The sequence below is a fragment of the Aspergillus oryzae genome, chromosome 5 (assembly GCF_000184455.2).
Source record: "Aspergillus oryzae RIB40 DNA, chromosome 5".
Taxonomy (NCBI): domain Eukaryota; kingdom Fungi; phylum Ascomycota; class Eurotiomycetes; order Eurotiales; family Aspergillaceae; genus Aspergillus; species Aspergillus oryzae.
This window is the reverse complement of record NC_036439.1, coordinates 4,061,970-4,073,765: the sequence shown is the minus strand read 5'-3', so window position 1 is coordinate 4,073,765 and position 11,796 is coordinate 4,061,970. Positions and strand designations below refer to the sequence as shown.

Below are 11,796 nucleotides of genomic sequence, written 5' to 3'. Positions count from 1 at the left end.
TTTTGTCAACTCCCTGCCTTCCTTGAGAGTAAATCTTGTAAACCCCTTTTGATTTTCCTCTTGTTCTTCATCAAGATGGCATCGAGCTACCCATCACCTTTCTCCAACCTCGAGAGGTCCTTCAGTCCCCCCGAGCTAGCCTCACCATCTTCTACTCGAAAGCTACGAAGCAACGGTTCTACCGAAGTTCCACCACGATCTGCTCAAGCCATCTTCAACGAGATCGTCCGCAAGATCCCCACTATCAGAGAATTCACAGAGATCGTCTTCGAATCCATACCGCCTGAACAAGGTAGTCTCATCTGTCGCTCACTCCGTGAGTCTAGTGTTTTCGAGTCGAGAAATGCGAGGTACGATAATACTCAAGCAGTTCTACAGTGCATCTAGCTGACATGACGCAGAGCAAACTTCAATTCATTCACAGGGACTCTTTGGATCCGAGTGATGCCGACCAAACTCCATGATGTGCACCACAGATGGGTCAATCATGCTACCCGTCGCTGGACAAGACAAGGACTGACGAACGAGGCCGAAGATGATCTTATGGATTTTGGAGTGGGAACGAGTATGCTCTTTACTCTACAGTCCAGTCTTAGGATACTAATCCTTGGTCATAGCTTTTGATGGATTTACGGGGCAATACACGCATTCATCGAAGGAGCCAGACTTGTTTTTATGTCCGGCTACAGACGACCTACCTTCAATTGTTGTTGAAAGTGGATTCAGTGAATCGTGGCCGCGCTTGCACGCTGATAAAGACCTATGGATGTATGGATCCACTACAGTCAATGTGGTGATCTTGTTGAAGTGGTCCAAGTGTGTCCGCAATAGATGTAAAGGTAAGGTGGAAGTATGGACACGAAATCCGGCAGGGGGTCTTATGATGTGCGAAAAGGTACGAACCGTACTATCTCGAAACCGTGCCTAAGCTAATACTAAGGGTTTAGCCAATCTTTCCGCGGCCTGTTCCTGCTCCCGATCCCGACACCGATGTGGTCCAGTTCACGAAGCTGGATCTCTTTGGCAAACACATGGTTGCCGGTCAAAACCCTATGACGGTTCTTTCTTTGGGTTTGTCAGAACTGCGTGACCATGCTCGCCATCGAATGTCGCTTATGGGATTGACCCCTGCATGAGGTTGAATACACCTTCTCACATTCGGGTGACCAGTAAGTGTGGCTATCTGCAGGTTGTATCCTCTCGTTCTTGGTCATTGACATAGCTGCTAGCATTACCTCGCCCTGTCTCACCAATCAAAAAAGAAACAGAGGAAGAAAAACAAGGGGGGGAAACATATGAGGCATCAGGGCATTGTGTCTCTCAGCAGACACGGTCAACAATTAGCAGTTTCAGTAGCAGGGCAATATGCATAGCTTAGGTTAAAGTATCCTCTCTCACAAGAACTTTCAATTTGAACTCGATTCCTAATAATTGAAGCTGGAATCCTCTCAGACAGTAGATTTCATAGGGACAGAGGTAGCGGTCTCTCGTACTCTAACACAATTTGTACACTTATTTCCAGTATCATCCTCAGCCCTGAAATGTATGCCTTCGGACAAATTCTCAATTCCACGAGCTGCCGTATTGGACTCAAATTTCAAAATAGACAATTTTCATGGGTCTACTCATGAATATTTGGACACCTCAATGGTTGAGCTACTATCATGTTTATATCAGCCATAGTTCCTATAAACCAACATATCCAACAACCGCAATAAAGTGTGATACGATCAAGATAAAAAGGAGCATGAGACTTACCCGCTTGACTGCAGATCGTCCATGAGTAGCTTTCTGAGATCCTCTCGTCCAGCCCCTTCAGCGTATGAAAGTGACGTGCGGTCATTCTTGTCCTTTGACATGATATCAGATGGTAGATTGCGGTAAAATCAGTCTCATATCTACCATATAATTAATTCATTGTCTTTCGTTCAACTCCCGCAGAGTATGACAATGGAGTGTTACCATAATTATCCCTAGAGGCAGATTCACCCTCCCACTATCATATAATGGCTTTATCACATGTCCATGTCCACGCGGTGTAGCGAACGACAACCGTGTTCTCCCCCTATAGTGTCTGGAGTCTGGGTCAGGATTTGGTCTCCGTGAGAAGGGGACAAAAGATCTCGTATTCGGCGGGTTATCTGTATCTACTCCTAACGTCTCTGGGCCAAAGGATATGTATCCCAAACTCATACAGAACTTGGCCATAACTTCAAGAATCGAGAAGGGGAGTGATTCACGTCGAATTCAGCCACGGATCATCCAATAGTTCTTTCGCCGTCTTTCTCTCCTCCGGGACCCACTGAAGCATTGACCACATGAAATGGAGGAACTGCTGTTTATCTTGACTACTTAGGTTTTCTTCCGACTCCTCCATGGAGATTGACGGTATGGAGACACCACCTACACCCAACCATTTACCTATATGACCGTTAGCTCCATTCTCGCTTTGGCAGACAATAACTGACCATTCTGGTCAAATACATTGCGTGTTTCTTCACTTTTCGCTAGAGAAAGTGAAGTGGTGGCAGACCAAGATAGGCCACCGTTTCGGCAACATGATGGGATGGAGGATATTCTTTGTTTTCGTCAAGTGCATTGAACAAATGTTTGTTTTCAGATATCCCAGATCTGAACATGTCAGTGAGAACGGCCCTCATGGTCACAGGACTCAACTTACCATGACGCCGACATTCCATATATCAGCGCTAGATCTCCATGGCATGTCAAAAAGCAACTCAGGGGCATTATATATGTCGGGTCGAATATTCCCTTTGTGAGAATTTCCGATCCTAGCCTCCCCAAGGTCACACAGTACTGGCTGGCCCCATAAGTCATTGCGCGGCAGTGAAAGCTTCCGAGAGGCGTATCTAACGTAGTTTTTATCCACAATCTTTCGCCAACTTGGGTGTTCTTGCTCATCCTTTTCAAATTCTGTAAGAATTGCCTCATCTTCAATGCTAAGCATGATGTTCGAGGCCTTGATATCTATGGTGTTCTTAACATATGCAAAGGAACCGCCAAGAACAGGGGATCTTACCAGTATGAACGATATTTATCTCACTGTGAAGAAAGTCGAGAGCTTGCAGCAGACAAATCAATGTTTGCTTAAGTAGAGGTTCACTTAATCTACAGGACCTTGCTCTCATTCGTAGCGTATTGATCGACAAATGCATTGCTGGATGTACTAAACAGCGGTAGACTCCGCATGGATTCGAAAGTTCGAAGATATCATAAAGTCCACGAATATAGGCATTTCCAACATGTGATGAATTCAGTCTGCTTAGGTGTTCGTAAACTCCGAGCTCCCTAGACCAGGCTGGCTCCGAACGAGCGTACGTTCTGGTAAGCACTTTGACAGCGACATACTTATTGATACTTCATGGGAATGAGCTAAATATTGAAAATGTTTATATGTAGAAGATTCGTACCTTTGGTCACGGCACAGCCAAACAGTTGAATAAGACCCATACCCAAGTTTCCCTAGAACTTTCTATCTTGAGTGAAGGAGCTCCCCTATGTGAACAGGGTAGGATTGCTCCGCTTTATAGAAAGGAAGCCTCTCCTCCTCTATAAGGCATACGGTGCCGGCCTGAAGAGATTGAGTGATCATGGGTCGCCGATATCTGGAGGTTGGCAGCTGGGGAATAAAATGCTACACTCTAGCAAGGGTTGCTCTACTCGGCATTACAAGGAGCCCTTGAGGATTTAAGAACGCAGAAAATGCTGTAAATTAATTATGTACCACCTGGTGTGGTAGGGCAAAGAGATTACAAAACTGGATCTTATAAAGATTGAGGCAATCTCCCGTATAGGTGTCGTATAGGTGAGAATTGACGAAGATTAGGAGTATTTATGAATGGTATAATCCTTGGAAGTTGATGAAGTTCACTGAGTGATTTGTATGGCCTTCGCCCTTGTCTGGGATTGTCGAAAAAATCTGTTGATTTTCCTAATTTGTAATGTGTTGAGTGTGGCCAATGCATGCTTTGTGCTCAGTAGGATGGGTTACTTCAGAACATTGAAAGATCCAGACTACTAATTAGGGATATTTCGTCAGAGTCGAATGCCTAAGGCAACCAGTCCAAGCCCTACGCAAATTGTCCAACGACCTCCATATTCATAATAATCGTTGTATTGACTATAAATACTATAGCTAAGTAAGCTATTTAGAAACCAAAGGAATTTAAGTTCAGCGTTACGAGCTTAATAAGTATTAATATAGATTCCCGGTTCTATAGCTAGGGTGAATCATAATAATTAGTACATTAATATATTACATTAATTAATCCTTCGACTGCCATTTCAACCATTTACAGGTCTTGGCCCCAGCCAAGCCTTACTTGCATTCGTCTGTTTTAGTCTAAAGCTTGTTATTTAATGACATGGATTTGCTGAGCTATACTTGACTATTGCATTTGGATCCATAGAACAAACTGTTGTGAAGCTTCTAGCTTGGGTATCTCAATCAAAGTTCACTAGAGCATACATTAACAAAGGAAATAGTTTACAGTTTTAAATCCGGACACGTCTAAACACCATAACTCCATCCTTAACCTAACCAACCAACCCAACCCAAACCCCGAGAAATCAAACAGCCCGCCCCCTATTCGAATCCCACGCATTAGGCGACGGAAGGGCCTCATCTATCTGATGACCAGTACGACGCGGCTCACTCTCGATAATCATCTCTTGGGTGACTGTGATGTCATTCTTTTTGCCCGCTCCTTTGTCTGACCCGTCCCCTAGGATATGCTCGTCGCTTCCCCATGCCGTAGTATTATTCGGGATTGAAAGCGGATGTCGCGAACGTTTAGATGGTTGATTTCGGCTCGAGAGTGGGAAGGATTGTGTGCGGTGTCGGCCGTAGCTGGAAGGTCCACCGGAGGAACTGAAGAGAGCGCTGAGACCGACTTTTTGGGCGCCTCGGCGGATTAGTGGTTGGATGATGGGGAGGTTGGCGACGACGATAGAAACAAATGTTTCACGACAGGCCCATTTACTGCCGGAGACTGCGCCTTCGGGTCCGGACTATGGTAGGTTCGTTAGATATGGAAACAATCGAGGTAGGTCTAGGGAAAGGGTAGGACGTACGGTCATAATGGTTACAGCACGGATAATAGCGGCCATGATCACGAAGGAGGCACCGCTGAACAAAGCCATTAGGGTAATCTTTCTCCTAATACCGATGTTGACTGTCCATAACAACTGATGTATTGTGAGCTTTTGGTCGCTTTTGGTCGCTTTTTGTGGGGCAATGAGAGACGAACTGGTAGTGGAATAGACATCAAGTACAGGTCGGTCAATACGTTCGGAATGACAACAATGAGGACATAGAGCGTTGACTTGGTGGGTTGGCAGATATCTAAGCTGTTAGTAAGGTGGAAGGAGATCAATCGGTCTTCAAATACTTACTCCCAGGATCTGGGTTAATCTGCCAGTACTTATGCATCGGTTGGCATCCGAGCAAGATAGACAATGCCACGGCAAGATAGGTCACTCCAAGGAGGATATATGCAAACCGCACTCGACCTGGTAGGTTTTGAAGCCCAGTGCTGTGCTTGTCAGTATCAAGGTATAGCAGATTTTAGCAGGCAGAAATTATCATAAAGAAGAAAAACGTACGTCAACCGGGAATAGAACACGGCCACACAGGCCTTCACCAACCACAGGATGCATGCATAGAATGACCATCCGATCACCTGGATTTTCGAGCCCCATTGCCTATCGTAATACTCGCGCGAGTTTGGATCAAGGGCGGCACGTTCTTCGGGAGTCATGTAACTATTCGTCAGTCCACCGAACTTGGCCCCAACCAGGTACGCCGCTACTGTTTCGGCAGTGTACACTAGCTATATCTTAAAGTGTAAGCACCCCTCTTCTCGCAAAATTCGCAGTCGGTTTCATCCATACTCACCCCGGCCAAAGGCATCAGGTAATCATCCACCTGGAAGTTGGCAGGGCCGACCGAAGTCCATCTCACGTAAATTCGAATAATAATGAAGACTAGACCCAGAGAAAGAAGGGTGAACGCCTCCGGGTCTGCTGTGGCCATGATGTCAACGACGGGAAGCTGAAAAGCGCACAACGTAGGAAAAAAGAGCAAATGGGTCACTCAAGAGATCCGGGTTTGGCAAGTATAAGAACTGGGTGCGCTAGGTCCCGCTTCCAAAGTAGAGGGAATGGATGCCATTTTGGGAACGGGGGCAATGCGCTTTGATGCTAGTGAAAGAAAAGAGAAAATCCCAAAGTACCACTTTACAGGATTTCTTCACACGGTTCCGGGAACATTGGATCCACTGGCGGCATGAGGGATTTGCACTGAAATTATAACGCCAAGATCTGGACGGAGCTAATGTGATGCTAATCAGCGTTAGAACACGACCACTTCACCGGGACATACTGTCCTCCCGTCGTCCGTGGACGAGACGACATCCAACCTATCTCCTAGAAAGGCAATGATCCGAAGGGTAGAATCGACGAACTCTACCCTAACATGAAGTGAAGCAGCCCGTTTAAGTTAGTGTGGCAAGAAGGCTCCATTTTCGGACGGTAGAAAGGTCTGTAATTCGGTACCTTGATGGATCCACCCCCTGAGAGAGCTGTGAACACGACTAAAAACTAGTGTGAAATCCGTATCCGTCCTGACGCAGCACTAGGGCCTCGGTTGTCATACGTGGATTTGGAGCTTAAACCATGGAGTGGGAATTCGCAATACCCCAAGTACTATGATTAGACATTAGCGGGAGATTAGGCTCGTCCTCGGACCCGCAAACCCTGCAAGTTAGGGCATCTCGCAACCCTTCATTGGACGTTGCTCCAAACGCCGGAGCTGTTGATCCCTGCCGGACACACCACCGTTGAGGACTGGACTCCCAGACAAGCACCGAATGCTTTCACGCCTGCGAATGCTGCCTAAATTTCTTTTGGTCCATAGGAGTATGGACTATGGAGTCGACGCCAGCAGAGCGGTCAGTCACCATTCCGCCCGTGCTTTTACCCCTCTACTACCGGAGTAGGACCATCACTCCCAAGACGCACTAGTCACAGCTAGCCAGTCCGGCCCCCTTATGAAGACCTCGTATTCCCCCCTCTTTGTCTCCTCCCGATTGACTTTCAGAGATCAACTTCAGACACATAGAAGACGACATGGATTCCGCTGCTGACTTTATTGTTATCGGAGGTGAGAATACCCACACGGACGGGGTCGCCACAATCCGCTAATGAAACTTAATTAGGTGGTCCGGCTGGCAGCACAGTGGCAAGCCAGTTAGCCAATTCCCCGAAGCATCCCAAAGTGCTTCTTCTGGAAGCCGGAGGCCTCAATGCTGAGCACGACCTGCGGGTGGACGGTCAGCGATGGCTGACCTTCCAGAATAAACACATGAACTGGGGCTACAAGACCACCCCGCAAGAGCACTGTAACAACCGCGAGATTGATTACTCCCGTGGACGGGGCATGGGAGGCTCCAGTGCCATCAACTTTGGTGTATACACTGTAGGCGCCCGCGATGACTACGAAGAGTGGGCACGAGTGGTAGGTGATGATGCCTTCCGCTGGGAGCAAATCCAGCCCAGGTTCAAAGCCCTCGAGACCTTCCACGGTGATCTTCCCGCGGGCGTTGATCCGAAGTACGCAGCTCCCCGAGCTGAAGACCACGGAAGCTCTGGCAGCCTGCACGTCGGTTTCGCCTCAGAATGGGAGAAAGATTTACCGCCCCTTTTGGATGTCTTTGAGCAGGAAGGGTTCCCCTTCAATCCGGACCACAACTCAGGCAATCCCATTGGGATGTCTGTTCTGATTAACTCTGCCTACAAGGGTGTTCGTTCCACAGCCGCGGACCTATTGAAGCCGAAGCCAGAGAACTTGACTATTGTCACTGATGCTCCTGTACAGCGCCTCGTATTCGACGGCAACAAGGCCGTAGGTGTTGAGTCCAATGGGAAGAAGTGTGAGTTTAACTTCAGTTACCCACTCTTAATTTGAAATGGAGTATCCGACAACGGAGACTTATCATATAAAGTATACAACCAAGTAATATCTGTCTAACATTTGCGAAGATCTCGCCTCAAAGGAGGTTATCATGTGCGCTGGGTCTCTGGAAGGTCCGCGCATCCTCATGCACTCCGGCATTGGCCCCGCACAGCAGCTAGAGAAGTTCAATATCCCCGTTAAGCTCGATGTTCCCTCCATCGGCCAGGGTCTCCGAGACCACACTTTTGTCCCGATCGTAAACACTCGCGTAGAGAATAGCACCCAGCGCCGCGAGTTCTACGGCGACGAGAAAGCCATGGCCGAGGCCCTTGAGCAATGGAAGAAGGACGGAAGCGGCCCATGGTCACGGTTCGCCTGCGAACTGGGTATTGGCTGGTTCAAGCTCGACAAGGTCACGTCCTCCGAGGAATTCCAGAAGCTGCCTGAGGAAGAGAAGAAATATCTTCTGCAAGAGACCGTGCCACACTACGAAATTTTGACACACTTCCCTATCCACTGGTTCATCCCGGATTTCGCCAAGGAGGCCCTAAACTACTCCTGCCTGCTCGTGTTCATGTTCAACGCACAGGGTCGTGGTGAAGTCACCCTACAGTCGTCGGACCCCAATGTGCCCTTGCTTTTCGATCCGAAGTTCCTGTCTCACCCATTCGATCGTCGCGTTGCTATTGAGTCTCTGCGGGATGCGTTCCGCATTGCTAAGAGCGATGGCTATACCAAGGATAACGTCATGGAATTGGCTGGTCCCAAGTCCGACTCTGACGAAGATCTCTTGGAATACTGGAAACAGAACATTTCATCCAGTTGGCACATGACTGGTACTATCAAGATGGGTAAGAAGGGCGATACCGATGCCGCAGTGGACAACGATTTCCGCTTCATGGGCATTGACGGGTTACGCGTGGCGGATATGAGCGTGGTCCCCGTGCTGGCCAACTGTCACGTTCAGGCCGTGGCATATGTGACGGGAGCCACATGCGCGGAGAAGTTGATCAAGGAGTATGATCTAGCCTAGACATTCTTTTTCTGCATTAGCGTACATCGAATTTGAAAAACTATTGAACCTATTGAAATTGGCCCCAACGCAAGTATCGATCGTTATTAGCTCTTAAGTGGTTTGACCCAGAAACTCTTTCCGGGGAAACTGGCGCTAGACCCCAGTTTGAGTGTCAACGGAGTCACGGACTTCATGCCGTCGGAATTCCTCCGTTAAACTTGTTGACAGCTCACATGTTCTCCACAGACCCACTCCCTTAGTGGGGTCACGGGATTTCATAGCCGCTGATATAAGCGATGGTTCTCCTTTTCGGCTCCAATCCCGGAATTACGCGAAATGAGCACCTTTGCCGTTTAGGGTAAGCCGCGAGGATATCATCGATGATCCGACATGATAGACTTTCTCTTTTTCTGGAACTGCAATGGATGCATTAGTTAAGGATTCCGGGTTTTTTTGCGTAGATCCCCCTTATTCTCCTGCCAAGAGTGCCAGGTTTTCATTCTTCATTGATCATGGAGAATCAAGAATCCATCTTCCAACCGGTAACACTCCTCTGTACTCATTGCCCATCAAACAATCGCAACCATGTACCGGCCACTCTTGTTCTGCTTCGTCTTCCTTTCAAGCATTTTTTCACTTATCCACGCCCACTCGGTAGTCCCGGGAACTAGTCTCAACAATTGTCAGAACCTGGAAAGGCTAAACCGCACCCTCCACCACGTTTCCCCGATCCTGGAGAAACTCTCTCATGTTAGTGCGGGAAGTGGCAAGGCAGTGGTGCCCACCCTTAATGGAACCGTCGACGCCACCCATAAGAGAGGTCTTAGCGATAAACTCCAACAAATTCAGTCCGCAGAGGCGATGCTCAAGCAATCCAAAGACAAAGTTTTGAGCAAGATGACGACCTGCCAAGAGCCCAACGTGGGCGCGAACAATGTATTGCAAAGTACCAAGCGGGATGATGAAGAAAAGTGCACACTTGACGAAGCATTGGAAGAATTGTTGGACGAGGTAACGGATGCGCTAGAATGTCTGTTGTCGGTTGCGTTTCCGTTGTTGGGAGGTGTAGTGGATTTGGTGTCCAATATACTAGGTGGAATTGTGAACTTGGCTAGTGAGATACTTGACCTTGATTAACGGATTGGTGAGCGGTCATAGGGACACTGTTCAGGCTACATTAGTGGGGAGTTCATGTATATATCTTCAGTTACCGGACGGATATGATGGTGGATATATGGCTCAGTGTGTCAGGTATTGTACATTGTAACATATTGCACGGTCTGGTTGATTATGAAAGCACACTGTGCCTAAGAATATTATTTGCATCGTTGTACGACTTTGTAGCTCATAAGGGAGCTTCCAGTGTCAAGACACTATCCAGGATAGTATCGGGAGTAGCATAAGATAGAACTTGGGCTACCGCTTTCAAGTCGCTTCCATATTGCAAACTGCGGTCATCTTCCGGGTTGGCCACAATGATTCGATGACGGAAGACCTTCTTCGCAGCTAAGGCTACTATCGATGGCGTGAGATAATCAATTCCATGCAATGCAGCGAGCAACCTATCTTAATTAGTTCAAGCCATGCTTCTGAAGTTCTGTGGAGGACACACTTTGAGAGCTTTCTAAAATAAACATTCGATCGTGCGGATATACCTCCAGCAACTGCGCGACTGAGACGGAGAAACACAGTGATGTCTTGATGATACCGAATTATATCCGCGCCCATAGTTACACGGTCACTGGCTTGCTGTAGTTTGTCCAAGGCCTATATATCGGTAAGTTTTGAGCGGATGTGCAGAAACTTAAGCTCACCTTCCGGTCTATATTCGGGTGTCCCTTGTGCAGCGGTACCTCTGATTTGCGCACAACAGACGATGCTGACATCTGGCCGTCAGAAAAATAGTCGTTGTTCTCTTCTAAGTATATAAACCCGTCCCTAGTACCGTGAAAGTGGGAGATAATGAGATGGTCATTCTTGACTAGTCAGCGTCATCCAATTATAGGCCTATGACAGCAAACTACCTACCAAATGGAAGTTTAAAGCTGGCTGATCATGTTCTGTTTTGCGCATAACAAGCGGTATGAAGAGGAAGTCTTCTGGAACCTCGAGGAAGCCGTTATGTGTATTGATTTTTTTAGAGCGCATCAGCTATTATAGACGTTAGTCAAGCCACACATTTGATCAAGATGCTATATTCACCTCAAGTGCTTTGAGTTGTATCCTGTCAGCAGCGTGATCCAAGTTTTTGGCTACTACGACGTTAACCACCCTGTTACCCGCATTGTTTGGACCAGCCGAGTTTCGAGCATTCGCAGGAATGAGTTCTAAGCAGAATTCATCCAGTGTTGTAGTCTCAGAGCAGTCAACAACAACATAAGTAAGGTCGAAAGTGTGTGTACATATCTGGCGGAACGTCAGTGTGTGAAATAGGAAGCACTATATATTGAGAAGCGACTTACCAAGGCGAGTTCTTTCGCAACGTCATTTATGTTGTCGGCCGTAGCGTCTATACGACAATGCTCGCGAGCAGCAAGACAGAGATAAAGCGCCACTTCAAGATCCGATAGTTCCAGTACCAGACTGGATATTTCCGCTAGATCATCCATAATTTTAACTCGTATGCTTCTTGATGTTCAGTATCAGTAAATTGAGTCTTGATAAGTGGCCGACGAACAGCCAAGACGCTACTCCTGACTAGGTTTAGCTCCGGCCCGACCCCATGTGAGCTGGGAGCTTCCCGATGAACGACCGCCAACAAGGCTCATTGCAGCTTCGATCTCTTTCGTCGGTTGGCGCGGTCTCT

The 11,796-nt window shown here is 47.5% G+C and overlaps 3 protein-coding genes across 3 annotated transcripts; 2 read left to right on the top strand and 1 right to left on the bottom strand.

Moving 5' to 3' along the window:
* Positions 1–75: 75 nt before the first annotated feature.
* On the top strand, positions 76–1,090 carry AO090113000010 (uncharacterized protein; the record flags this gene model as incomplete). Its single annotated transcript, XM_023237765.1, has 4 exons — positions 76–316; positions 425–565; positions 618–839; positions 948–1,090. The coding sequence occupies 4 exons, from the start codon at positions 76–78 to the stop codon at positions 1,088–1,090; spliced, it is 747 nt and encodes a 248-aa protein (XP_023092559.1).
* Positions 1,091–4,590: 3,500 nt separating this feature from the next.
* Positions 4,591–6,055, bottom strand: AO090113000008 (uncharacterized protein; the record flags this gene model as incomplete). Its single annotated transcript, XM_023237764.1, has 6 exons — positions 4,591–5,031; positions 5,095–5,208; positions 5,271–5,365; positions 5,416–5,555; positions 5,626–5,848; positions 5,914–6,055. The coding sequence occupies 6 exons, from the start codon at positions 6,053–6,055 to the stop codon at positions 4,591–4,593; spliced, it is 1,155 nt and encodes a 384-aa protein (XP_023092558.1).
* Positions 6,056–7,149: 1,094 nt separating this feature from the next.
* On the top strand, positions 7,150–10,895 carry AO090113000007 (GMC family oxidoreductase; the record flags this gene model as incomplete). The annotated part of the gene is made up of 4 exons (XM_023237763.1): positions 7,150–7,183; positions 7,239–7,952; positions 8,062–8,992; positions 10,838–10,895. 4 exons carry the CDS (start codon positions 7,150–7,152, stop codon positions 10,893–10,895), a joined length of 1,737 nt encoding a protein of 578 aa, XP_023092557.1.
* Between the last annotated feature and the right edge of the window lie 901 nt (positions 10,896–11,796).